The sequence below is a fragment of the Trifolium pratense genome, linkage group LG7 (assembly GCF_020283565.1).
Source record: "Trifolium pratense cultivar HEN17-A07 linkage group LG7, ARS_RC_1.1, whole genome shotgun sequence".
Classification (NCBI taxonomy): domain Eukaryota; kingdom Viridiplantae; phylum Streptophyta; class Magnoliopsida; order Fabales; family Fabaceae; genus Trifolium; species Trifolium pratense.
The window spans coordinates 14,225,494-14,250,432 of NC_060065.1; the positions used below are offsets into that span (position 1 = coordinate 14,225,494).

At 30.8% G+C, this 24,939-nt stretch overlaps 4 protein-coding genes across 6 annotated transcripts; 2 read left to right on the forward strand and 2 right to left on the reverse strand.

Annotated features, from left to right (window-relative positions):
- Nucleotides 1–4,438: 4,438 nt before the first annotated feature.
- On the reverse strand, nt 4,439–7,907 carry LOC123898643 (trifunctional UDP-glucose 4,6-dehydratase/UDP-4-keto-6-deoxy-D-glucose 3,5-epimerase/UDP-4-keto-L-rhamnose-reductase RHM1-like). The gene is made up of 3 exons (XM_045949661.1): nt 7,675–7,907; nt 5,407–6,984; nt 4,439–5,314 (listed from the first exon to the last, which is right to left on the reverse strand). The coding sequence occupies exons 2-3, from the start codon at nt 6,970–6,972 to the stop codon at nt 4,871–4,873; spliced, it is 2,010 nt and encodes a 669-aa protein (XP_045805617.1). The 5' UTR covers nt 6,973–6,984; nt 7,675–7,907; the 3' UTR covers nt 4,439–4,870.
- A 2,843-nt stretch (nt 7,908–10,750) lies between these two features.
- On the forward strand, nt 10,751–12,815 carry LOC123899405 (bidirectional sugar transporter SWEET2). The gene is made up of 6 exons (XM_045950517.1): nt 10,751–11,008; nt 11,107–11,143; nt 11,231–11,447; nt 11,855–12,013; nt 12,125–12,244; nt 12,361–12,815. The coding sequence occupies exons 1-6, from the start codon at nt 10,948–10,950 to the stop codon at nt 12,472–12,474; spliced, it is 708 nt and encodes a 235-aa protein (XP_045806473.1). The 5' UTR covers nt 10,751–10,947; the 3' UTR covers nt 12,475–12,815.
- A 198-nt stretch (nt 12,816–13,013) lies between these two features.
- Nucleotides 13,014–14,865, reverse strand: LOC123899406. The gene is made up of 2 exons (XM_045950518.1): nt 14,123–14,865; nt 13,014–13,538 (listed from the first exon to the last, which is right to left on the reverse strand). Exons 1-2 carry the CDS (start codon nt 14,717–14,719, stop codon nt 13,491–13,493), a joined length of 645 nt encoding a protein of 214 aa, XP_045806474.1. The 5' UTR covers nt 14,720–14,865; the 3' UTR covers nt 13,014–13,490.
- An 8,052-nt stretch (nt 14,866–22,917) lies between these two features.
- On the forward strand, nt 22,918–24,594 carry LOC123897881 (protein Jade-3). Of its 3 annotated transcripts, XM_045948680.1 has the most exons (3): nt 22,919–23,376; nt 23,407–23,947; nt 24,289–24,594. In XM_045948680.1, exons 1-3 carry the CDS (start codon nt 23,012–23,014, stop codon nt 24,334–24,336), a joined length of 954 nt encoding a protein of 317 aa, XP_045804636.1. In that variant the 5' UTR covers nt 22,919–23,011; the 3' UTR covers nt 24,337–24,594. The 3 variants fall into 3 exon arrangements, with proteins under 3 accessions (XP_045804633.1, XP_045804636.1, XP_045804634.1); XM_045948677.1 differs by having other exon boundaries at nt 22,918–23,947; XM_045948678.1 differs by having other exon boundaries at nt 22,919–23,947; nt 24,295–24,594.
- Nucleotides 24,595–24,939: the final 345 nt, after the last annotated feature.

Sequence of the window (24,939 nt, forward strand, 5' to 3'; positions counted from 1 at the left end):
AATGGGGAAATGGTACTTGCAAAAATGTTAGCATTTCAAGGCTCAAGTCAGTGACAACTTAATATAAGTGTGTATGAAATGAGTGAAATGTGTGTGCCTTGAGGATGAGTGCAACAATGCATATATAGGAGATAATGGAAATAACCATGTTAAGGGTCTCATAGTGTGAGTGAAATGAATAACAAATATCTCATGACAATGGTTATTTATCCCCTATGGGTAGTGTACCATAAGAGAGTAATACCCCTTAGCTTGGGACTTCAATAAGCTATATTGGGCATAGTCCGTAAATAGGCTACCGGCATAATAGTCTTTAGTCCAGTTCGGAACAGATTAAGATTAGTATTAATACATGATGTTTTCTCTCCCGACCCCCCGTGTTTCTTTTATACTCCTGAATTTCCAATTTTACTCTTGAAAAAACTTCGGTTTGTAGAAACCGAAGTTTTTTTACCTTGAAAACAAATTTCGATTTCTAAAAATCGAAATTTACTCTGAATTTGCACTAGAAAAAATTCGATTTGTGCGAACCGAATTTTTCTACTAGGTTAAAATTGGAATATTGGGAGTATAAAAGAATCACGAGTCCGGAAAGCATCTTAATACATTGATTCGAGTTAGAGTGATATATTCAAAGTGTCTTTGATATGTGATAATCATAAGATACACATGTGTATACTTCCCATGTGAAAAGCTCAAGGCATAAAAACTTTGGTGCATTTCTATTTCCACATAAAATCATGATACTTGGTTGAGAATCATGATTGCACACATCTTCGCCAAATTTGTAGAGATTGGCCTGAGATAAAGATGAAGGTCATCAACTGATGTCTAGAATATGGAGTGAGATGTTGATTTGATTTCCTAATTTTCTATGTTGTCTCGAAAATGATAGAGCTAGACAAACACAATCTTATATATCTCTTCTTGCATATTGAGACCGGACTTTCTTACTTTTTTCATTTTGGGGAAGTCTTGGAGTGCAGTCCAGATGATCGATAGAACATAATCTTTAATTTCTTTTCTTCTACTGTGCTTGTCTAGAGGATTAAGCTCTAGCTTAATCCTTTTGTGTTGTTGATCATGGGACTTTTGTATAATGTTTAGGCTTTCATCTCATTCTTACGCACTTAAATGCACAACTATATAAATTGTTCCTTTTGTTATATTAAGTGTTTGTTAGCATCAAAAGAAATAACGAACGAGATATTGTTTGAACACATTTTGTTCTAACACCCGTGTCTCATAATAATCGTCGCATTTGATCATTTCACGTAGATTCAGAAAAGATGATTATGAAAGAAAGATAATAGTAGTAATTTTATCCAGTTATTCATAGTTTATTTCTGTTAACATAAATGCAAAATGGAGAATTATAAATTTAGATTGATGATATAATTGGAGAAAAAAATTAATGTTGCATTAAAAATTAAAAGTGACAAAATTTTATTTAAAAAGTGACAATTATTATGGGACAACTGCAAGATTGAATTAAGTGCTTTGCCAAACAACTACAGGTTACATTAATAGATTTTAATCCTTCACAATATTTTATATCTCCATAGTTTGATAAATCACAAAAAGTAAAAAAGAATTTAAGAAGATAAAAAAAAAAGTGAATAAATAGCTAAAAAAAAATTCAACAAGAATAAATAGCTAAAATTATTACAACATAACTAACCTAAGAGAAAAATTGGAGACGATCCAAATTTATTCATCTTACACCCTAAACATAAATATCTATTGCTTTTGTCATTCTTGTTAAAAAAGTTGATAGTGTAGTTTATGTATCCGTTTTATGTGTGGAGATGTAGTTGAAACAACTTTTAAATATTTTTTTTTAACTAGGAGTTTTTTTGTATTTTTTTTAATAATAACTAGGAGTTTATTTGAACAAGAAGCAATAAATATATCAAAAAAATTTAAAAAAGACTTATTATATATTCCCTCCGTTCCTTTTTATTTGTCGTTTTAGATTTCTATACATATGTCAGTGCACAGCTTTGTTCACTGATATATCTTTTATAAAAAATTATGAAAATTTTATATTTTGAAAATATTCGTTGAGACAAATTGAACAATATTTCATCTGGTAATATTTATTTTTATATATTAGTAAAAAATTATGAACAAATAGTGTTTATATTTAGAAGCAAAAATTTTTCTTCATGATAAAATATAAATAAAATTCTTTTTTTTTTTAAGTTTATTGCACTAATTTATCTGATTAAATTTAGTTATATAGAAGTCACAAGCAAGGAAAGCTTAAATGAAGAAACAGACAGAGAGACCAATAAATACATTACTAATATAATAAAGCTAAATAGGCCTCGTTCATCAAATCAAATTAATAATAATAAAGATATACAAGCCTCGTGCATTTGTCAGTGGTAAATTAATAATCTCGCGTGTAGCGTGAGGCTCGCGGACATATGATTATGCGTGCGTGGTACTACTCGTTAGGATGAATACAAAATCTTAAACTTAGTACAACCCAGAATAAATATATTATATATCTAATCTAATCTAATTATCTAAATATTTTGAATAAAGCTAACTAGATTAGCTTATTTTTGAACTTATTTAAATACCTTATGCAATTTTTATGTATTACTCTCACCGGTCCTATATATAAAAAAGATTTTACTTTTTAAATTCATTGTAAAATTAATGGGAATGGATTCTCTCAAGTGTAATTTATACTTGAGAGAATAAAGTGTGGTTTGTTACCATTGATCAAGAGAGAGAAACATATAAAAATTTAGAGAAAATGAATTTAGATGGTGTTAGATTACACTTTATTCTCTCAAGTGTAAATCACACTTGAGAGAATCCATTCCCAAAATTAATATATCTAGACTACAATGTTGTCTAAATACATTAACTTTTCAATGAATCTAAAAATCAAACTTTTTCTTATATAGAGGACCGAAAGGAGTATTATAAATTTGTCAAGGTAGTTATGATAAAATAGTTTATAAAAATACAATTTTCATCAGTGTGAACTTATAAAATAGTATAAAACTTAATTTATATTGCATAAACTATTTGCCTAAACTCAATCAATCTTAATGGTAATTGGTAACCCTTCGTGTAGATGAAATTAGTAAACTTATCCGTGAACGTATTGAACAATATAATACCGAAGTAAAAATTATAAATATACTTCAAGTAGCCAGAAAAAAGAGGGTACATAGGTCTCTGAAAAATAAGCTAATCCAAACTTAAAAAAAAAAAAAAAAAAAAAAACCAATGTTTAACTCCAAAGAGCTTAAAAAAAAAGTTTTCCGGTTTAAGAGATTCTGAATTTACGCTTTTGTTAGTATTTTAAAAGAATATAAATATAATTATTTTTGTGAATTTAAGGTCTTCCTATTTTTATTTTTTTGTTTGTATTTATCAATTGGTTGTTAAATTAAGGAATTCTAATAATCTAGAGTTCACATGTGGGTAAGTAAATTCTAGCATTTTTAGTAGGAATTTAATTTAATTTTCCCTCAAGCCACTAGATTTAATCTAGTGGTAAAAAGTTTAGATAATATGCTAGAAGTTTTGGGTTCAATCTTCAGTTCAATTGTAAACAAAAAATAAAATAAAAAATTCTCAAACAATTCATTATAAGGTCTTTCTTATCTTGAATTAATGCATCATTCCCAACCGATTATCTAAGTTTTCTACAAAACAAAAAAAATAGTGTTTAAAATGAGTTATGTTAAACGGTGTACCGGGACATTTGTTAATCATACTAAAAAAGAAAATCAAATATCAAATTAAATATTTGAAAAATAACTTTTTACATTTTTAAGATATTGAATACACGAATTTTAAAATAAAATTTCTTAATTAATACTAGTATATTTAAGGCTAATGCTACAGAGGACCACCTTCACAAGTGGTTCACCGTGGACAAGTGATCTATCGAATACGAATTTTACAAAATTTGCCGTTAGATTAAAAGTTTATATCATAAAGATCACCCATAAAAAAATTTAGAAAAATTGAAAATCATTTGATATGTTATTGACACCCATCAAGATTTACGGTATTTAATAAACCGTTAATCTTGATGGGTCTCAATACTCAATAACATATCAAATAATTTTCAATTTTTCTAAATTTTCTATGGATGATCCATATCATATAAACTTTCAATCCAACGGTGGATTTTATAAAATTCATATTTATTATAATGTTATTCATGGTCCACCATGGACCACTTGATGAAGTGATCAATATTAGAATTTACCGTATATTTAAATAGTGCCCAGTGTTTAATATTCCACAACATTATTTTATTTATTCATTTTTTTTTTGGTACAAACATTATTAAATGTATGTTTCTTAACAAATCATAATTTTCAAAATGATAAGTGTTCACGTCTTAGAAAAAAACTTATATAAAGAAACACACGCCTGAAATTTAACACACAGTCACAGATAAGAAATTAACATTTCTTAGTTTATGAAAATGATAAATAACTTCTCTTATTACAAGATTTTCACTATGTATTACAGACAAATATCCAAGTACATCTCAATAATAATGTCAAAAATTATAAAGCTTCTCTTATTTCAATTTTGATTCTCGATGAGCAATAAAAGAATACAAGGCTTACAAAGATGAAAAAAAGTTTGCTCATCACAAGTTGGTTTCATAACAAGACATCTATCTTAGGCTGCAAGTACCAGAGAACACTAAGAAATTGAAATTAATACTTAGGAAAATTACCTAATAATAATGTAATTGTAATACTAGCCACACTCTACACACAGTAACTGAGTGGAACTAACAACAGTGGAATGATAATGATGTGTTAACTATGTTATGTAGCTCGAACACATTACCGCCATGTCTAAAACATAAAACTGCTTATTTTTTCTTGTTTGGCTCGAAGACATACTTGATAAGTGATTCTTTGATGGAAAGCAATTCTGGGAATTCCTTCTTTAATTTGGTACCATCCATCTCATTGTTGCTTCGAGCAGCCACAATCACCTTGGCTTGCTCTTCGAGCGTGAAATTTTGCCACTTGAAACTGGGGTCAATGTAATCCCTATACATCTCAAGGATCTGATTGTGGCTCACAGCACCAGGGTTTGTGAAGTTCCAGATTCCACTCAAGTTTCTCTTTGCCATCTCAATTGAAATAGGTAGTAGTTCATCCAATACTGTCATGCTGTTTGGAATGTTGACAACTTTGTTATAACGAGAAATCTTTGTGATGAAGTTGCGTGGGTTGCTCAAATCAGAGGAAATCGGCATGCGAACTCTAAGGGTGCATACATTGTCATATTCTCTCAAGAGTTCCTCAACCTAATCAAAATTCAATTAGAACTTACAGTTTGAAATAAAAAAATCATAATGCAAAGGTAATAAATAAGATCATTGTATTTAAGGAAACTTACCATAGCTTTAGTTTTGGAATAGAAAGATCCCATGAAATTGGGCTTGTCTTCCTCCTTAAAACCAATGCCAGAGCCTTCCGGATGTGCTGCATCATACTCAAATATGCAGCCAGTAGCATAATTAATCATCAAGACCCCGTGCTCTCTGCACACATCAGCCAATGTTAAAGTACCGGCAACATTAGCACGGATGGTTTCTGTTTTATGAGTTTCACACCAATCAACATTGGGTCTTCCGGTGACACCTGCAGCATTAAATACATGGGTTGGCTTCACATTCTGAATATCAGCAATGAGAGATGCACGATCCTCTAGACGACCCTTTGCATATTCATATGGAATTCCTTGCTTTTCACACAATTTCCCCAGCAAACCTCCAATCCACCCTGTTCTACCAAAGAGCAAGAACTTCAAAGGACGTTTCTGCTGACCGCCAGTGTTCTTGGTTGATGGAACTACCATATGAGTATTATTAGATGAATTGAGTGATGCGGTATTTTCCCCTTCAGATCCTTCAAAATGTCTCTCCATTCCACCAGGCATCATCAACATCCTTGGATGAGGAAGCAATGCACCACTGACATCCCCCCACCAATCAGGATTTTTGGTATACCATTCTATGGTTTTCTTCAGGCCCTCATCCCACGTGGTCCTCTCGGACCAACCGATGTTCTTCAGCTTCTGATCATCGAGAAAGTATCTCTGGTCATTAAATGGTCTGTTCTCAACGAATTTAATACTTTTTTCTGGATCCATTTTAAAAAGTCTGCATATATCCTTGGCTACGTCGATAACTCCCCTTTCTTTCTTTGTCCCAATATTGTAAACATGGCCAACTTCTCCCTTGTGAAGGACAACTTCAAATGCCTCCGCAACATCTTCACAAAACAAATAACTCCTCACATTAGAACCATCCCCGTGAATCGGAAGATTCTTTCCTTGCATAGCAAGGAGGATGAACTTTGGAATCAATTTCTCAGGAAACTGATTTGGCCCATAAACGTTGTTTCCACGTGTTGTGATAACAGGTAATCCATATGACCTGCCATAAGCCATGACAAGCATTTCTGCTCCTGCTTTTGTTGCAGAGTATGGATTTGTGGGGAGAAGTTGAGAAGCTTCATGGTTTCCAACAACAGCATCTTCATCGGTCTCACCATAAACCTCATCGGTACTGACATGAATGAACCTTCTGATCTGGCCAGTAACCTTGCAGGCTTCTAATAGGACATGAGTTCCATATATGTTGTTCTTGGTGAACTCAAAGCTGTTACCAAATGAGTTGTCAACATGAGTTTGAGCGGCAAAGTGCATTATTGTGTCAATCGACTCGGTGATAAGCAAGTAATTGACAAGATCAGCACTACCAATATCTCCCTTCACAAACTTGAAGTTGGGAGATGATTTAGACGGAAGGAGATTCTTTAGATTAGAACAATAATCTAGTTTGTCAAGCACAACGATTTTGTACTCGGGATGGCTTCGGACAAGCCGATTTGCTACATGTGATGCAATAAATCCAGCTGCCCCAGTAATGAGGATATTCTTTGGGGTATATGAAGCCATGTTAGGCTATCTCTGTTGAATATAAAATCAAATAGAAATCACAAACACAAGTATTAATAATCTCAAATCTCAAACAAAAACAGAATCATATTATAAGTAAGCTCTTATTGGAGTTAGCAATAGATCTTTAGTTTCTAACTTCCAAAAGAAAACAATAAAACAAAAACTGAAGATAACTTCAAGATAAATAAAACATTACAATAATAAAGAAGGTTACATTATTCAAGTAATTAATATGCATAAACAAAGGTAACTAACTACTTGTAACCTCAAAAAAAGGTAACTAACTACAATCAAACAAAAAAAAAGGTTACATTGTTAATTAATCAATGATCTAGGGATAATGACAAAATTAAAACGCAGTAGAACACGAAACGCATAAAATTCAACCCGAAAACGAAAAAATCAATTCAATTACACAACATCCTCAAAATGTAACTACTTAATTTTGCACATATTGAAGCATAAGTTAGAAGCTAGAATTAAAAAAATCAAAACAGATCTATTTTCTAGACTACAACAAGAAGAACCAGGTTTGAAATGCTGACGTGGCAGAATCAAACACCAAAATCATGAACAGAGAAAAACAATCGCTTTCAAAAATCACATAACAGATCCGTAACACAGATCATAAAAAATAACGAGGATGATAGAAAACACAGAATGGAAAGTGAATTAGAAAAAAGTGAGAGAAAAACTTACAAAATGGTAACGGATCAAGATGAAAGAAAAAAATGGTGTTAAGAGTGTTATGTTATATGAGAGAGGAGAAGAAGAAAATGGTGGAGCTGTGAAATCGTATATATGTACGCGTCTATATATGTATTAACCGAGACAGTTAAGGGGAGCCAGGGGATCACTGTAATTACATAAACACCCCTCACTATTTCTTCATTTACGCGCTTCGCCTCCAATGTCCGTATCGAAAATTGATTTGATTAGCGCTGGAATAATCATTGCCACTAAACTAAAGTTTTTCATTTTATTTTTTTTCTTGGTAATAATTGGCACTAATTTTTATTTAGATAGGGTGGAAACTTATATACGGAAATTACCGGATCCATGTCATAACAAATTTGTAAACTTATAAAATTCAATATTTGTAAGATAGCAAAATTTTATGATTAAAATTTGTATCCTAGATGCTTAGAAATCATAAAAATAGTATGATAAAAATGGTTTTTGTAAAAAACAAAATATACTTCCTCCATTCCTTTTTATAAGTATAAACCACATATTACTATTTAGAAAAGTTGACAGTGTACGATAATTACTTGTCCTTTCTAAAAAGATATATTTAATGTAAAGTACTACTCCGACAATTCTTAATATAAGAATCAAACAATGTTTTAGATTTATTGAAAAGTTAATGTATTTCCAATTTTCTTAAAAAAATGAGTCGGGATCAAATGATATCAACTAGTTTGACATCAAATGTTACACCTCTCAATAATGTTTTAACCGATATAAATTTTATAAAATCCATCATTAGATTGAAAAGTTTATATCATATAGATAATTTATGTAAAACTTCAGACAAATCCAAAATCATTTTATATGTTATTTAGATACATCAAAATTAACGATTTGCATTTTTTTTATATGCCGTTAATCTTTATATCTTAAATGTAGTTTTGTCCCCCAAGTTTTATAATTGTGCGATGTTGGTCCCTCACATTTTAATTGCTTGATTTTAACCCCCTAAGTATCACAATTGCTAGATTTTAGCCCCTCAAATTTCAATTGCTCGATTTTGGCCCCCAAGTTTATCCTCTTTTGCATTTGCTAGCCCCCGTTGACTTTTTGATTAAAAATTGGTTATGTGGCATTTTAAAATTAAATAAATATTTTAAAATAAAAAAATGTTTTCAATTTTTTTTAAAAAGATACAAATTGTTTTTTTACATATATTATAAAATATTTTTTTATTATATGTAGTTTATAAAATAATTTTGATATAAAAAAGTACAAAAAAATTATGAACTATTTTTTACAAACTTTATAAACTTTTTTTAAAAAAAAAATTATTATTATTAAACCTTTTATTCAAAAACCAATTTTTAATACATTTTTATAAAAGCAAATATTATTATTTTATAAAATTTTTAAATTTTTAAAACATACTTTTAATTTGAAAAACATATTTTATTTAGTTTTAAAATATATATTTTTTAAAATGCCACATAAGCAATTTTTAGTAAAAAAAAGTCAACAAGGGCTAACAAATACAATATGGGGGTAAACTTGGGGCCAAAGTTTAACAATTGAAACTTGGGGGTTAAAATCAAGCAATTAAAATTTGTGGGGCTAAAATTGCACAATTATAAAATTTGGGGGACAAAACAACATTTAAGCCTAATTATAAATAAGATTAATCTATTGATTTAATTTTGAAAACAGTAGAACATGAGAACTTTTTTACCAAAAAATTAAGAATATGAGGCATTTTTATTAAGTCATTTTATAAAAAAAAATTAGGTCTAAGGTGATTGCTTTGTTGGCTTACCCTTGGGCCGGTCTTGACCAATATATTATGGGTAGTAAGAAAAGAGTTTATTTACCAATTGAGTTAATTAATTTAATTGTCTTATAAGCATGAGCCTCACATAAGATGTTGCGAAAGCATTAAAATTTGTAGAGAAAATTTATCGTTTCTGTTGAGTTTCGCGGTACTCAAGGGATTACTTCCTATATATAGTTGTACACGAAAAGATATTGCTAAAACAAAAATTTGTTCAGCAGCCAATTCAAATCTCTTTCAATTCTTTTTTTTGTCAAGTAGCTTACTGACTAGAAAATCCACCTTAAAGATAAATAGTAGAGTGTTCGGGGTTCGATTTCCCGGCTCCTACACATATAGTGTGATATCCTACAACCTAAATTAAACTTACAGGGATTAAATCTCTTTGGGTGCGTTTGATTTGCAAAAACTAAAAGACATGACAAAACAAAAATAGTTGATGATGATATTCAAACGTGTTATTAGACAAGTCGCATTTATATTTTATGTTTTAATTAAGATTTATGTTGAAACCTATCAACATTAGACTTTGGTTGTTATGATTATTTGGTGTGCGTTTTGGATATTAATTTTATGGAGTTTTTATGATTTGATTTTGATTATTACAAATTTTATTGATATACAATGTAGTTTTTATAATTTAATTGTTTAAATAATTGTTATTTTATTGAAATAATAAATAAAATATTTTTATAGTATCTTCAAAATTTTGTTTTGTGACTTTATACAATGTAAAATCAATCATTTTAAATCAAAAACGGCATTACAGTAAATTCTGTATTATTTTGTCCGGTGCTTAACATATCAAACAAGGTACAATACAAAATTGATTGTCATATGCACTAATCATCAAACAAAGTACAATACAAAAAATTGTCCAGTAACTCAATCACATTTACTATATTATTTTGTCGAGTAACTATACTTTTGCCTATCAAATGCACTCTTTCAATTTATTAGTGGTTAAATAATTCAAAGGAGAATGTTAACTTGTGCCCTTAAGGGCACATGTTAAGGAGATAAATGTGGAAAAAATTTATTGAACTTGTGGTGTATTCAATTCTCTAGACATTAAATGTTTTCTATCATTAAAAGCTATATTTCTATTTTTAGGTAGCTTAACATGGGCACAAGTTAACATAACCCTAATTCAAATTCAACTAAAAAAACGCAACAACATAAAAAAAAAAAAAAACAAAAACAAAACTTTAGGCATTGTGAATTTTGAAAAATTAAAATCGATATATAAAGTGCCAAAGGTCAATCATTAGTAGTGAGTGGTTGAGGTAAACAATACACAGATTTAGAAAACGAGGATAATTGTGACTTACAAAAAGCAGAGAGTGACAGAGAGAAACAAAAGCCACACAGTGCCAGTGGCATGCATATCTCAAACCTGTTTCATCAAATAAATCATAAATTGAGGTTTTAGCTTTTTTGTGCTAAATTGGAGAATGTCTCTGTTTGATGCTTACTCCATTTGTGAAGTTGGTAAAGATGCATCTGGAATTGCTGGTAATTTTTCTTTCTCTTACTTCAATAGTAGATTACTACATTTAACACTTTAGACTTATCTTTAATTTGATCTCAATTTTTGTTTTGTTTATTTGTAGGTAACATCTTTGCTTTTGGGTTATTTGTATCCCCAATGTAAGTTTCTTAAAAAAAATAATTGAACTTTGATGGTTATCTTTGTAATTATTAACTTTTATTATGTTATTATGTTATGAATTATAGACCCACATTTAGGAGAATTATCAGAAATGGGTCAACAGAAATGTTCTCAGGATTGCCATATATTTATTCTCTATTGAACTGCTTGATCTGCTTGTGGTATGGAACTCCTCTTATATCACATGATAATTTGTTGGTTACCACTGTTAATTCAATTGGAGCAGCTTTTCAGCTTGTGTACATTCTCTTATTCTTAATCTATGCTGAGAAACCAAAAAAGGTTATTCTTCTAATATTATGGAAAATGACTTAATTGCATATTTGGTCCCTTGCGTTTATTTTATGTTTCAATTTGGTCTCTTACGTTTAAAAAGTTTTAAGTTTAGTCAAATTTCTATTTAAAACGTTTACGTGGCTAACAGATTTGCATATGCGGACAATTTAGGAGGGTGCCACATGAAAATTTTAGACAAAATCATCTCAAAATTTAACAAAAAGGATGAACTTATGTTGACATCAATAACATAAGAGACCAACTTAAAACTTTTTAAACTTAAGGGACCAAATTGAAACCTAAAATAAACATCAATTAAGCCATGGAAAAATTATGATAAATTTACAGATAAAAAACAATGGTTTGTTAATTGTTACTAAAATGTGTTAATCTTCTAAATTGCATTTTTATAGGTGAGAATGTTTGGATTATTGCTGGCAGTTTTTGGCATATTTGTTATCATACTATATGGGAGTTTGAAAATAACTGATACTTCTATGCGCCGAATGATTGTCGGACTCTTGAGTTGTGCTTCTCTCATTTCTATGTTTGCCTCTCCACTGTTTATAATTGTAAGTTTGAGTTTGACATTTCCTAGAAATCTATGCAATACTGAAATTTCCTAGTTTTTGTTGGTTCAAGATTGATGAAATTGAAAGTGTTTGTCTATATATATTTCGCAGAAATTGGTTATTCGAACAAAGAGTGTCGAGTTTATGCCATTTTATCTTTCACTTTCTACCTTCTTAATGAGTGTCTCGTTCTTTCTTTATGGATTGCTCAGTGACGATGTCTTCATTTATGTAAGAGTCATTTCACCTCATTTCTCTGTTTCTTTCTGAAATGTTTATTTTAGTTTTAGAATTCACAAGTTTATTCTGTTGGTTTGTATACCTACATTTTTTATTTGACTTTTTAGGTACCAAATGGGATAGGTACTGTTTTGGGATTGATACAATTAGTATTATACTTTTACTACAAGAGTTCATCTAGCGATGACTCTAGAGAACCCTTGATAGTGTCGTACGGATAACGTGTTGCTCAATGCTGACAAAGGCAAAGGTGAACACACAATTTGTGACTATGATTTATTGTTTTCCACAGTCAGTTCGAGGTGTTTTCCTGATATTTGTCACATACATTCATTATGTATGAAATATTCTCCGATAGGTAAATGTTAGTAAGTTTGTGATTATGTTAGCTTTAGAGGTTTGAACTACATACTTCTTTTTAAACCTCACTCGGTGTCCCTTTGAATTTACCGTTTTAGAGTTGTTATGTAATTTGAATGATTGAATATACGATGTTTATTGATTCAATTTGTACGTAGGGATACTTGAATTTGAAATTGCCCATTTATCATATTTAAGGCCATTTCTTGCGTTGTCTTTTGTCAACTTTGATTTTGAAAGCTTTCAACTTAATTTGATTTTTAGATTTCATTCATCTTGTAAAGAGCTAGTCTCCAACCTTTTTCATAGTTCTTTCCTTAATTTTCTGACACTGTAATGTAACAAAGGCATATATCTCCGAGATAGCCAAATTTCGTAATCAATATTATCCACCCTACCGATTTCGGGTACCTATATGATCCACATTCTTCATTTTATCTGCATTTGAGAAAATTTTACCTATCTGCTTTAGGTTCAGATCAACTTTGTGAGTAGTTACAAACTAGTGTTAAGTTTTAAATACTCCACTTAAAGTAGGATTTCTTTTTAAATGAAATGATCACATGTTAGTTGAATTGAATATCATTTTGTGTTTGTTTCCATATTTCCCAGATAGCATTGAACTATCTTCACTTTGTGCTTATAAGCTGTATTTACAAACTAGTCATTGCTTTGGAAGGTTGTGAATGTGTTATTGCTTTGGAAATTATTCAGTAAAATGCAAAACGTGTGATTGAGTGCACCAGAAAAAACTGCAGTTTTCTTGATAGTTTTATGTTCAGACTTCAGAGTGATATTTGATAATTTCATTACAGTAAAACCTCATTGTCTAACAGATATAACTTAGAACAGAAAGAAAAATACAGTAACATAAGTACTATAGTAAATCTTTTAGTGTAGTTCTCACCGTAACATCTCTGTCTTCCTGCACAAAAAAAGCTATTGGTGTTAGAAATAACAAAATGCAGCAAATATGTTATCTGAAACTGGACTTTGCAACATTGTTTGGTTTCAATATCTTGAAGCAATTAATGTTGGTTTCTACATAGCGATAAGAAGTTACTATCTCTGTCTCTATATAAGACATTTTTGAGAAATTAAATAAATTGTTCCTTTTGTTTAGTTAAGTGTTTGTTCCTTCAAAAATTCAATACAGTATTTGAATCCAGGCCAGGTTCATGTAACATGCAGCTATAAACAAGTAATTTCAGCAGTTTGATTTTATAGATCTACAAGTGATTCTTACATTTGTAATGACTCATTATCAATTAATTATCTCTTCCAAGTTTCAATGTTTTCAATTTTCATTATTGTTAGAGCAGCCCGTAGTGGGAATGGATTGAACACGTACTTGAGCCCCAGGGTACGTGGTTCGATTCCCACGGCAGTGCCGGGATTGCCTAAGAGAGGGGCCCAAACTGTTACATTTCTAGGAACAAACATGCATATTATCCTATCTACAATAATTGATTTCAGTATTATATAGTAATGAAAGGACTAAATGATTACCTGTTTAGAAACTTCCATGCATTCTATCTCATTCACAGAATCATTTAACAATTTCCCTTTTTCATCATAGAGAATAACTCCACTAAAACTAGGAAGCTCACATTTTTCCCCTCTAAGTATTGGTCTTTGCCACACTGCTGATGCTGAATCATGACTAACACTTTTCCATCCATTTTCAACACTATGCCTTTGTAAGCTTCCAAGCAATGGAGATCCCCTCTCTCTTTGCCATCCAATATTCTCTTCCAATTTTCTTGCCTTGCTCCACACCATTGACTCCATCAACATCCTTTTCACTGAAATCCATCCACAACATGGTTCTAACCATTTTGTAGAACTAGTAGTACTAGTCTTACTAACATCTGTCGTAGTAGTGGTGGTAGTGGTAGTAGTAGTCGTCGTTGTGACAGTTGAAGTAGAGTCATTCTCTTCTATAAAACCCTCTTGATTCACAATCTTATTATTACTACTACCTTTCCTTTTAAGTACAATAATAGTGCAAATGCAAACAAGTGCAAAAAATGCACATGCAAGTAGAAGAATAGCACCTAGTGTTGAAATCTTCAAATTGTCTACAAGATTCCATAAACCTTCCATCAGTTTCTTGCTTTTCTTTTTTGCTGTCTACTTTAGTGTAACAAATGTAGTGAAGTTGAAATGATGAGCAAGGAATGTTAATTTGTTTTAATTGAATAGATTTGGTGATGTTGAATAATGGTAATAGATAAAAAAATGCTGCATGAACCATGATTGTTTGTTTGGTTGGCAAGGTTCATATGAGGTCCACCGCTATAATATGATTGTTGAAACTTGGGCCCCAAATTTACGTTAGTGGGGTATAATTGAAATCGTAGCCGTTGGTGTTGAATTTAATTGATGGCTCACCGTTCAAAGCTAAATTAAAGGCTTCTCACGAGGACTTTGTTGTTGCTATTAAGTGATGGAAACCATAGTTTATGTTTTGGGAACTGGAAACTGTGCGTTACTACTGTTTGCTATAAAGGAGAACATGGGAAGTAATGTATAGACCAGCGTGGGACAGTAAGATTTTATAGTTATGAGTGAGTTACTAGGGGATGTTAATTGTTGTTCAATCGATTTCTATATTTTTTTACTCCTAACATATTAAAATAAGTGTAGGTAATGGAATCACTTGATGTCCCGAATCAAATTAAGTGGTTCGGTACATTGGAATGTTGGATATTGGTAGTGGAAACAAAAGTAAAAAATAAGAAGTTTTTACGGTACATTCGAATAATTTGAATGTACCGGTACATCAAGTCAGTAAATTGTTAAATTAACGATTATTTTTATGAGTTAAAAAATTATTAACCGATTATTATTATTTTAAAAATAATAATATCACAAGAAAAAACACAATATAATGTTTATAAGCATGATACTAATTTTTCTAATATTTTCTTAGAAAAAAAATTCAACATTGACTATAATGAATTAATGATGAATAAAAATTCAAAAAATATCAAATTTAATATTTTTGACAATTTTGATGAATAATATATTTAGTTACTATAATCATTTTAATGATAAGAAAAATGATTCCCTTTAAAAAATATTTATTTACATATTAATTTAATTACCCGATGTACCGGTACATTAAGAATTATCACATGTATGATAGAATTTGCCAAAAAATAAAGGCTTAAATATGAAAATGGTCCCTGCAATTATGGCATGTTTTGATTTTAGTCCCTGCAAAAAAAAAATGTTTGATTTTAGTCCCTGCAAAATACCAAAACTTTTTAAAAGGTTCTTGAGGTGAATTTTTAGCTGACATGTCAAGTAGTTGATGATTTGGCAGATACATGACTAGGATTTTTGATGACGTGGAATTAACATGTCGTTTTTATTTAAAAATTAAAAAATGTTTTTTTTAAAAAAAAATACATTGAAAAATAAAAATAGAAAATTAATATACTTACAAAAAAAAAAGTTAATATATTAGATTCAAAAATATATTATATTTTTAAAAAAAAATATCATTTTTTTTTAGAGTAAATACATTATCTTTTGAAACAAACTCTCATCTTTTTATGACCTCCAACTTTGCAACGAAAATTTGGAATTGGCTTGGGTCTTGTTTAAATGCTAACTGTCAGTTTAGTGATGTCAATGAAGCTTTCAAGTTATGCATGCCCAAATTGGTCACCTCTTTGTAACTTGGTCATAGCTGCTGCAATTATAAATTGTGTAAAACTTCATTTGGTTTGCAAGGAATCAAAGAAGGTTTAATAGTAAGAAGATGCATCGGAAGTCAGTAATTAACCTTATTATAACTTCAGTTTCTTTGTCAGGTAATAACTCTGGTTTACAAGCTAAATCTAATATCACTGAATTTGTGTTATTGTGAAAATTTCATGTGAAGATGAAGCATGGTAATGCTCCTAGAATAAAAGAAGTAATGTGTAAGTTACTAGAATACACAGTGTAACGTCCCGGATTTTGATATTACGTTTAATTATATTATTTCTAGAAAATAAACTTTTCTTTTATTATTATTTATAATTTATCACAAAACAAATCATTACTATTTTCTTAAAATTTCGATATATCAATTGTTGAACCGAAAATATAGAAATTTATTGAATCCAAAAATATTACAAGTCATGAACTTCAAAAATATTTAAATTACACTTAAGTAAAAACCCTCTTTTGTTTCCCTGCGCACGCAACGATTCAACACACCAACAATATTCATCTTCAAGCTTTGTACCTGTAGTGGTAAGGGTCAGTATTTTTTTTCCCATCGCCCATATCAAGAAAACCAAACACAACTTAGCCGTATAAAATAGAGCATAGATCAAAGCACACATAAACACCATTGAAAAGGATAACACAATGCATGGTCTTATTCTAAATAATAAAATAAATAGGATATAAAATAATTAATATTACTATCAAATGAAAATCAATAAAATGCATATATGAAATATAGGAGTGTTACATAATGTGGCAGCCTCCTATTTTTAATTGGGTTAAATGCAATTGTGATGGCGCTTCATTGGGTAATCCAGGTCTTCCATCTTGTGGAGGTATATTTAGGAACTCAGATGCTTTATTTTTAGGTGTTGTTCGTTGTCGTGCGCGGTCAAAAATAAGTATTATAATTATAAAACGTAGTAACAAGGTAGTTAAACCTTGGTCGTCTCACAAGGACCTCTGATATGATAATTAGTAAAAATAAGAATGATGAATAACACAATTAAATATGGGGTTTTGGGTTTGTTTAGATCGAAAGAGTATTAGAAATTCAATTGATAAAAAGACGATCAATCCATTGGTTTTCAGAAAACTTCGTTTATGATTCTATCCTCGGTTCACATAAAATATTGTTTATATATTCATGTCTTGGTTGGTTTATAAGACAATTATACAAGCGATAAGCAGTTTTATATGAATTCGTTCAATTAAGCAAAGAATGTGTTCAACTAACCATGGGTAGTGAACAAGCGTCACTTAGAACACGGTTTATATCATGACAGAATTCGACCAACCCTTTTTGCTAAGCGCGAAAAAGCCTATATCAATTCCTATTCGAACTAGTCATACAAGCGACGAATCTATCCGAAAAGTCTCACAATATATAACTCGAAACAGAGATTAAGTCATGAACGATGTTCCTGTATACCAATGAATCAACATAGGGTTGCTAGTTCTCCATGAGAATGTAGCAGCCTTTCTTTTCTATTTTGCGTGAATTCAGAATGAATGAAACCCTAGCTGTGTTTTTGCTTAAGTACTCAGAGAAAATTGGGCTTAAAAAGCTACGGGTCGAAAAACATAAGTTTGACCCGAAATTACATTATTTTCATAAAGTCTGGAACATAAACGTAAATATTTGACTGCTTTGCGCTCCGAACTGGGTTCTGGACTTAACATGAAAGTTGTAGCTCTTTCTCTTATCTTTCCAACGCATATTCGCACACCTCAATCCGATACTCATAGTTCAAGTTATGACCTGCGGACTGAGAAGGATCAACATGCAATTAAATCCGAAAATTAATCAAAGAAATACATTAGAGCTCAATTATGACCCAAAGTTTAGAAACATGATAAAAATTTAATATTAGGCTAGAAAAACTTCCAATATGTCAAAGTACAAAGCCATAAAATATGTGCCAAAATGCACTGATCAGGTGCTTTCTCTTTCAACCTTGGTACTCCTCTTTAAATGCTGAACTTGTTGGTGCTATGATAGCCATTGAAACTGCGGTCAACAAAGGTTGGTCACATCTTTGGTTAGAATCTGATTCCATGCTTGTGGTGATGGCCTTCTCCTCTTTAAAGGTAGTACCTTGGACCTTAAGAAATAGATGGGATAACTGTTTAGTTAGGAACTCCAACATGAACTTTTTTGTTTCACATATATATAGAGAGGGCAACCATTGTGCAGATAACTTAGCTAGCTTAGGTTTGTCTTTACCTGGATTTACTTGGTGGAACCAAATCCCTCCTCAATTAAGAGGTGACTTTGGTAGGAATCGTCAATGCCTTATTATAGATTTTATTAAGTTTTCTTTTGTTGAGGGTTAGGTTTCATGCCCCCCTCTTTTATTTTTTTATTTTTTTTTGTATCTTATCTTTTCTTTATCAATATATTTTGAGGGCTTGCTTTGGAAGCAACTTCCTGTTTAAAAAATATATATAAATAAATTATCAAAATAGAAGAAAGAAATCACGTAAAGAGAAGGGGCAAAAATTAGGGTTCATGAATCAAAGTTGCTATTGAAGGATAAATCACGCAAATAAGAAAGAAAATGTGGAGTAGCAAAGGTGGTTCGTCTTCTTTAGTAGAAAAGCTTCATGTATGTGGATGTCAATTACCCATGGTGATGTACAAAGCCAATAGTAGAAAACAAAATTACAAAAACAAAATTGAGGAAGATGAACAACAACAAACAGTAGAAGAACTCACGAAGAAGAACTCTATAATTTTAAGGGGATGAACAAACTCTTTCTTATCCTAACTTTCAATTTCAATTAACCTCCCGTCAAAATAAAATTAGCCCCTATCGGTTTGAAGAAGATGAGCAGAAACCGTGTTTTTCTTCTTTGTGTGATTTATTTCTTCTATTTTGATATTAAAATCTAATATATTTTTAAATATAATAATATATTAACATTTTTTTGTAAGTGTATTGTAATTTTCTATTTCTATTTTTTCACTTTATTTTGTTTTTTTTAAATCTGACATGTTATTTTCAATTTTTTTTAATTTTAAATAAAAATTAACTGTTAATTCTACGACATCAAAAATCCTAGTCAGCATCTGCCAAATCATCAACTACTTGACATGTCAGCTAAAAATTCACCTCAAGGATCTTTTTAAAAATTTTGGTATTTTGCAGAGACTAAAATCAAACTTTTTTTTGTTGCAGGGACTAAAATCAAAACAAGCCGTAATTGCAATGATCATTTTCATATTTAAGCCAAAAATAAAAAATAAGTGTCATGCTAATTAATGCTTCCGGACAATAGTTAAACATATAAAAAAATGACAAAATTAATATTCATAATGTAACTTTTTATCTTTTTAACTAATTGAATGCACAACTTCCAAGATGAAAGTTCCATAATAACATTGTATTAGATTCTCTAGTAAATTTTGAATAAATGTTCGGTAGTAAATTTTGAATACAATGATCCTGCAATTGGTGTTTGTAGCGCTTTTACGGCAGAGCTGTGGGGTGTTTTGAGGGGCTGAAATATGTGTGGAGCTTGATATTAATTCTATGGTGGTTGTAAAGGTTATCAAAACTGGTGCAACTAGTAGTGCTACTGGAGTCTCATTGATGAAAAGCATTACAAGGTTATTGAACCAGGGAGTTGGAAGTTAGAATTACTCACTTTTATATAGAAGCGAATATGTGTGCGGATGCTTTGGCAAATATTGATTGTTCAATTATCTCTCATTTTTTATGAAAATAGTTGAGACGATAGACAAAAAAAATTAAATTTTCAAAGCATGATGATAATAATTCACTTAAAAATAATTTTTCTAATATTTTATACTAACGTACCCGCACCTTAAATTTTCTAAAAATATCGTACCGCGTACCAGGTACGTATCAGTACCGGGTACGTATCAGTACCGGATACTCCATGGTACTCGTATGGTACGCACCGATTCCGTACCCATTTTTATTTGGTTGATTTATGATGATGAATACGGAAAAAACATATTGACCGTTGAAAATTCTCTTAAAATATTATAATTTTTTATTATATTTCAATTATCTCTCATTTTTTATGAAAATAGTTGAGACGATAGACAAAAAAAATTAAATTTTCAAAGCATGATGATAATAATTCACTTAAAAATAATTTTTCTAATATTTTATACTAACGTACCCGCACCTTAAATTTTCTAAAAATATCGTACCGCGTACCAGTACCGGTACCGGATACCGGTACCGTACCCGTACCTACGCAACATTTGATTTGAATATCATATTCTTCGATGAATGTCCTCAAGTTGTAGATTTACTTTCTGCTGATAATAGGAGTTTTTTTTTCCTTCCGGGCTAAGGCCCTCTTGTGTATATAAAAAAAAAAATCCTGCAACTGAAATAAGAAATGGATACAGAAAAAATAAGAAGTAAACACACAATTGAGGGGAAAATGGTGTATTATGGATGATTGAAAGATAATAGTAGTAGATGATCTCTCTAACTTCTCTTAGAACTAAGCTCCAACGTAAAGAAATATTTATTCTCTAGCCTAACAAAATCTAATTCCATCATACCATCTCTTCTAAGAATTTCCCTTATATACAACCCAAGAGAAAAATTGTTAAGAGAGGAATTCTTATATGGACATAAATCTAAATGAAAAATTTTAGTCACACACAATTTAAAAAATTTAAATATTAAATAATTTAGTCACATTATTTAATATTATCAATCAAGTAAACCTCACCTCAAGAATATCTGTTCGTTAGAGACGAAACAAGAAGATAAGATTTTAGGCTTTTTTTTAAAATTATTTAATGGTGCATACTTCTTTAATTGGCCGTGACCAAAAACAATATAATATTGCACGTGTTAAAACAACTAAAAATAGTAAATTTTTATTGAAAAACAACAATTATTTATTAAAAAATTATACAATTAATATAAAATACACAAATTCCAATACAAATTTACTATTTTAAACTTCTTAACATGTGCAAATTATAAAAAAAACTCCTTAGAAAAATACATTATTTTATGTGCCAAAATAAATTGTCTAAACTCTTGTGATCACATGAGAATTACTCAAGATTCATACTCCGAAATTAAAGTGGTCATTCTAATTTAAGACAGGATAACGATTCTGCCCAACTGCCTATCAAACAAGAGAATTTCTTTTCATGTCCCCCGAACTTCTCGGGCGCCCCTTTTCTAATTTTACCGCCTAAAATCTTAAGCAACGGGCATTGTAAAAATGCACTTTTTAAAAAACCATTGTTTGTAACATATCATACGAATGATATTCGTTTTTTAAAATGTGAACTGATAGGTAGTAAAAAAATTGAGCATTATAGTCAAATGGTGTTTGTTGGCCAATGGTCACTGATTCAGTTGTGATATAACATCGGCCAATCACACACCTTGCTGAAGTCTATAAATTATAACCTTTCTTCATATTTTTTTCATCCATCCTTTCATTCTCATTCTCATCTACTCACTTCTCTCAATTATTTTCTTTATGTTATTTTCACCATTTCATTTGTAGTACGGTAGAAACTCTTTAAATTAATACTCGGTAAATTAATAAATTCTCTAAAATAATAAATTTGTCCGGTCCAGACTTGGGCCAATGTAAAAAATTGAAAAACTCGATAAAATAATAAGATAATAATTTTTCGGGAGATCCCTTTATAATTTTCGGTCCCAAGAAAATCATAAATTAATAATTCATACAAACTGAAGAAAAAAAATATTACACTCTATTGAAATATGATTCAATAGTTGTCTGTTTCCAATGCATATGAACACAGTAGTTACTAATTTACGTTGAGTCTCAAGGTTCGCTGCAACGTAATTCTAAGAGGCATTGACTAATTTGTCTTTTTGTTTGGTATGTACAATATAATTACTTAAAAACTCTTTAAATTAATAATTATTAATTTATCGATAAATTAATAACTTTCTAAATTAATAAATTTCTTCAGTCCTACATTATTAATTATAAAGAGTTTTTATTGTATATGGTTGCATAGTTCATCATCAATTAATCTTCACAATCTCATCGATGTCCTTTTATGATGATTTTATGGGCCATTAACATTATGACTAATTAAATGGAATGCAACACAAATGAGCTTTCCAAAAAAAAAAAAAACCCTGGTAGTGGTAGGAAGTTCCCCACCTCATCTTTTATCCCTAGTGGGAGATGTTAATGGCAAATTCAATTTTCAAGCCATTCATGTTTTATTAATTTTGATGCCTAATATTTTATTTTAAAGTACTTTTATGTTGTAATAAATATATCTCGATGTAATTTTTCTTTCAGTTGTAAGTTTTTATAGAGCCCGAGAGACATAGGGGGGGTGGAGGAAGCAAAACATCTTACAGATAGCAGAAATAACTAAACAAAGCCCATATCTGTCTCGCCCAAATCCCAATCCAAATTCTTTCATTCAACAAACCGCCCGCAGGTTCCAAAAATTTTACTCTCCCGCCTTATATTTTATTTTTCAATTTTTCAACGCACCAAATATTTTCATTTTTCATTTTCCTTTTTCCAATTTCTTCCCTCTCCTTTTCAAATCCCTCCCAATTTCATTTCAAATTCCCGCAAAACCAAAAAAACTTTCCTTCTTAATCAAATAGTCAGATCCTTAATAACACCAAAACCTATTCTTCTCCTCTCTTCACCCTCAAAATGGATTTCACCACAAACCTCAACGACCTTCCACCCAACAAGAGAATCAGACTCATTCAACAAAAACAACAACAGCAACAACAACATAGTCCATGTTCACTCTTGCCCACCAAAAAACGCAAAGAATCTCGAAACACATCACTTTTTCACAATCCACAATCAACACCATCACCATCTATTTATTCTCTACCCACCAAAAAAAGAGTCTGTGCTCTCCAACCTCACCTTTACCACCACCACCACCACAATGCCCCAAATGACGTCGTTTCAAAATTCGATCTCAATGTCGAATACAACCCTGCTCTTCACTCACCAACTCCAACCGAGAAACAACCTCAAAAACATGATACCGATAACAACAACAATGACGACGACAACGGCCAAGATGTTGTCGCTGATGATGATGGGATTTTATGCTGTGTGTGTCAGAGCACAGACGCTAACGCGGAGGATCCAATTGTTTTCTGTGACGGTTGTAATTTAATGGTTCATGCTTCTTGCTATGGAAACCCATTAGCAAAAGAAATCCCTGAAGGGGATTGGTTTTGTGAACGGTGTCGTTTTATTAAAAACGACACTGATCTGGTTCATTGCTCCCTCTGTCCGAATACAGAGGGAGCAATGAAACAAACAATAGATGGAAAATGGGCACACTTGGTTTGTGCTTTACTTGTGCCTGAAGTGTTTTTTGTAGATCCAGAAGGGAGAGATGGGATTGATTGTTCTAAAGTTCCAAAGAAGAGGTGGTTGGAAAAGTGTTATGTTTGTGAGTGCTGTGATGGGTGTGCTTTGGTTTGTTCTGAACCTAAATGTGGTTTGGGTTTTCATATTACTTGTGGAATCAAAGAGGATCTTTGTATTGAGTATAAAGAAGGGAAAAAAGGTGCTACTGTTGTTGCTGGTTTTTGCAAATCTCACTCTCAACTCTGGGAAAAGGTAACATCTTTCTTTGATACATTTATTTATTTATTTTATAATCAGTTTTTTAAGAAGATCTATCAATATTATTTGATGACTGAATAAATGTTATAAATTATTATTAATGCTGCTTTGTATTTCATTAGGAAAAAATTCACCAATATGTTAAAATTACTATCATTTAAATGTTTGGAATCAATTTTTTGTCAGTGATTATTAAATTCTGAAATATTTTTTACTTGATGTAGTTTTGATAGCACTGTTTTTAAACATGAGGATTGTTTTTATTGAGTGTTTGAATAAAATTAATTTGTAGATCTGTGTTATATGTTCAAGTTTAATTTGATTTTTTGATGCAGCAACAGGTATCAGGAAAATACAAGATTGTTGCAGTTGAAGATAAGTAGCTGAGATCTTTTAATTCTGTTAATCTTTTTAGGGAATTCCACAATAGGTTACTATAGGAGTTCATTTGAGTTTGTTTTAGTTTTCACTTATGCATTTTTAATGTCAAGTCTTTGGATGAAGACAATTGACAACAGTGTTTATGTTACTGGAATTGAACAGTCACAGTTGAATGATGATCAACTTGAATTTCTATATCAACAAAAACTGGTGTAGACAGTATTTCTTATTATAAATTAACGATATTACATTATGCTTAATTGTCAATTGCTTTGGTTGAAGTTTGATTGCTGCAAATGTGACAATTATGCTTGTTCTAGTGGATGCATTTTTTTCGTTGAACTTATTTTAGTGTAGAAGTACCAAAACATTAGCTGCAACTTCAATGTTGATTGTATACATGCAAAAATTTACTCGACTATTGTTGATTACTCCACCACTTCCACGACAACCTTGTCCTCGAGGTTGTGAATAGAACAGGCCTGAAAAAACCAGTTGATCCTGCCTTTATTTTAACCACTGCTTGAAAGTAATTGATATTCTTGTACCAATGTTAAAAAAATAAACTGTGCAAGCATATGCCAATTGTTATTTCTTGGTAGCAT

What these genes read in the sequence shown, in the direction of transcription:
- LOC123898643 (XM_045949661.1), bottom strand. Translation starts at nt 6,972, where the DNA reads ATGGCTTCATATACCCCAAAGAATATCCTCATTACTGGGGCAGCTGGA. An exon ending in ATTCCAAAACTAAAGCTATG is followed by an intron (nt 5,315 to 5,406) that starts GTAAGTTTCCTT and finishes AATTTTGATTAG; the next exon opens with GTTGAGGAACTCTTGAGAGA.
- LOC123899405 (XM_045950517.1), top strand. Translation starts at nt 10,948, where the DNA reads ATGTCTCTGTTTGATGCTTACTCCATTTGTGAAGTTGGTAAAGATGCA. An exon ending in ATGCTGAGAAACCAAAAAAG is followed by an intron (nt 11,448 to 11,854) that starts GTTATTCTTCTA and finishes GCATTTTTATAG; the next exon opens with GTGAGAATGTTTGGATTATT. An exon ending in GTGACGATGTCTTCATTTAT is followed by an intron (nt 12,245 to 12,360) that starts GTAAGAGTCATT and finishes TTGACTTTTTAG; the next exon opens with GTACCAAATGGGATAGGTAC.
- LOC123899406 (XM_045950518.1), bottom strand. Translation starts at nt 14,719, where the DNA reads ATGGAAGGTTTATGGAATCTTGTAGACAATTTGAAGATTTCAACACTA. An exon ending in GCATGGAAGTTTCTAAACAG is followed by an intron (nt 13,539 to 14,122) that starts GTAATCATTTAG and finishes TTTTTTGTGCAG; the next exon opens with GAAGACAGAGATGTTACGGT.
- LOC123897881 (XM_045948677.1), top strand. Translation starts at nt 23,012, where the DNA reads ATGGATTTCACCACAAACCTCAACGACCTTCCACCCAACAAGAGAATC. An exon ending in ACTCTCAACTCTGGGAAAAG is followed by an intron (nt 23,948 to 24,288) that starts GTAACATCTTTC and finishes TTTTTGATGCAG; the next exon opens with CAACAGGTATCAGGAAAATA.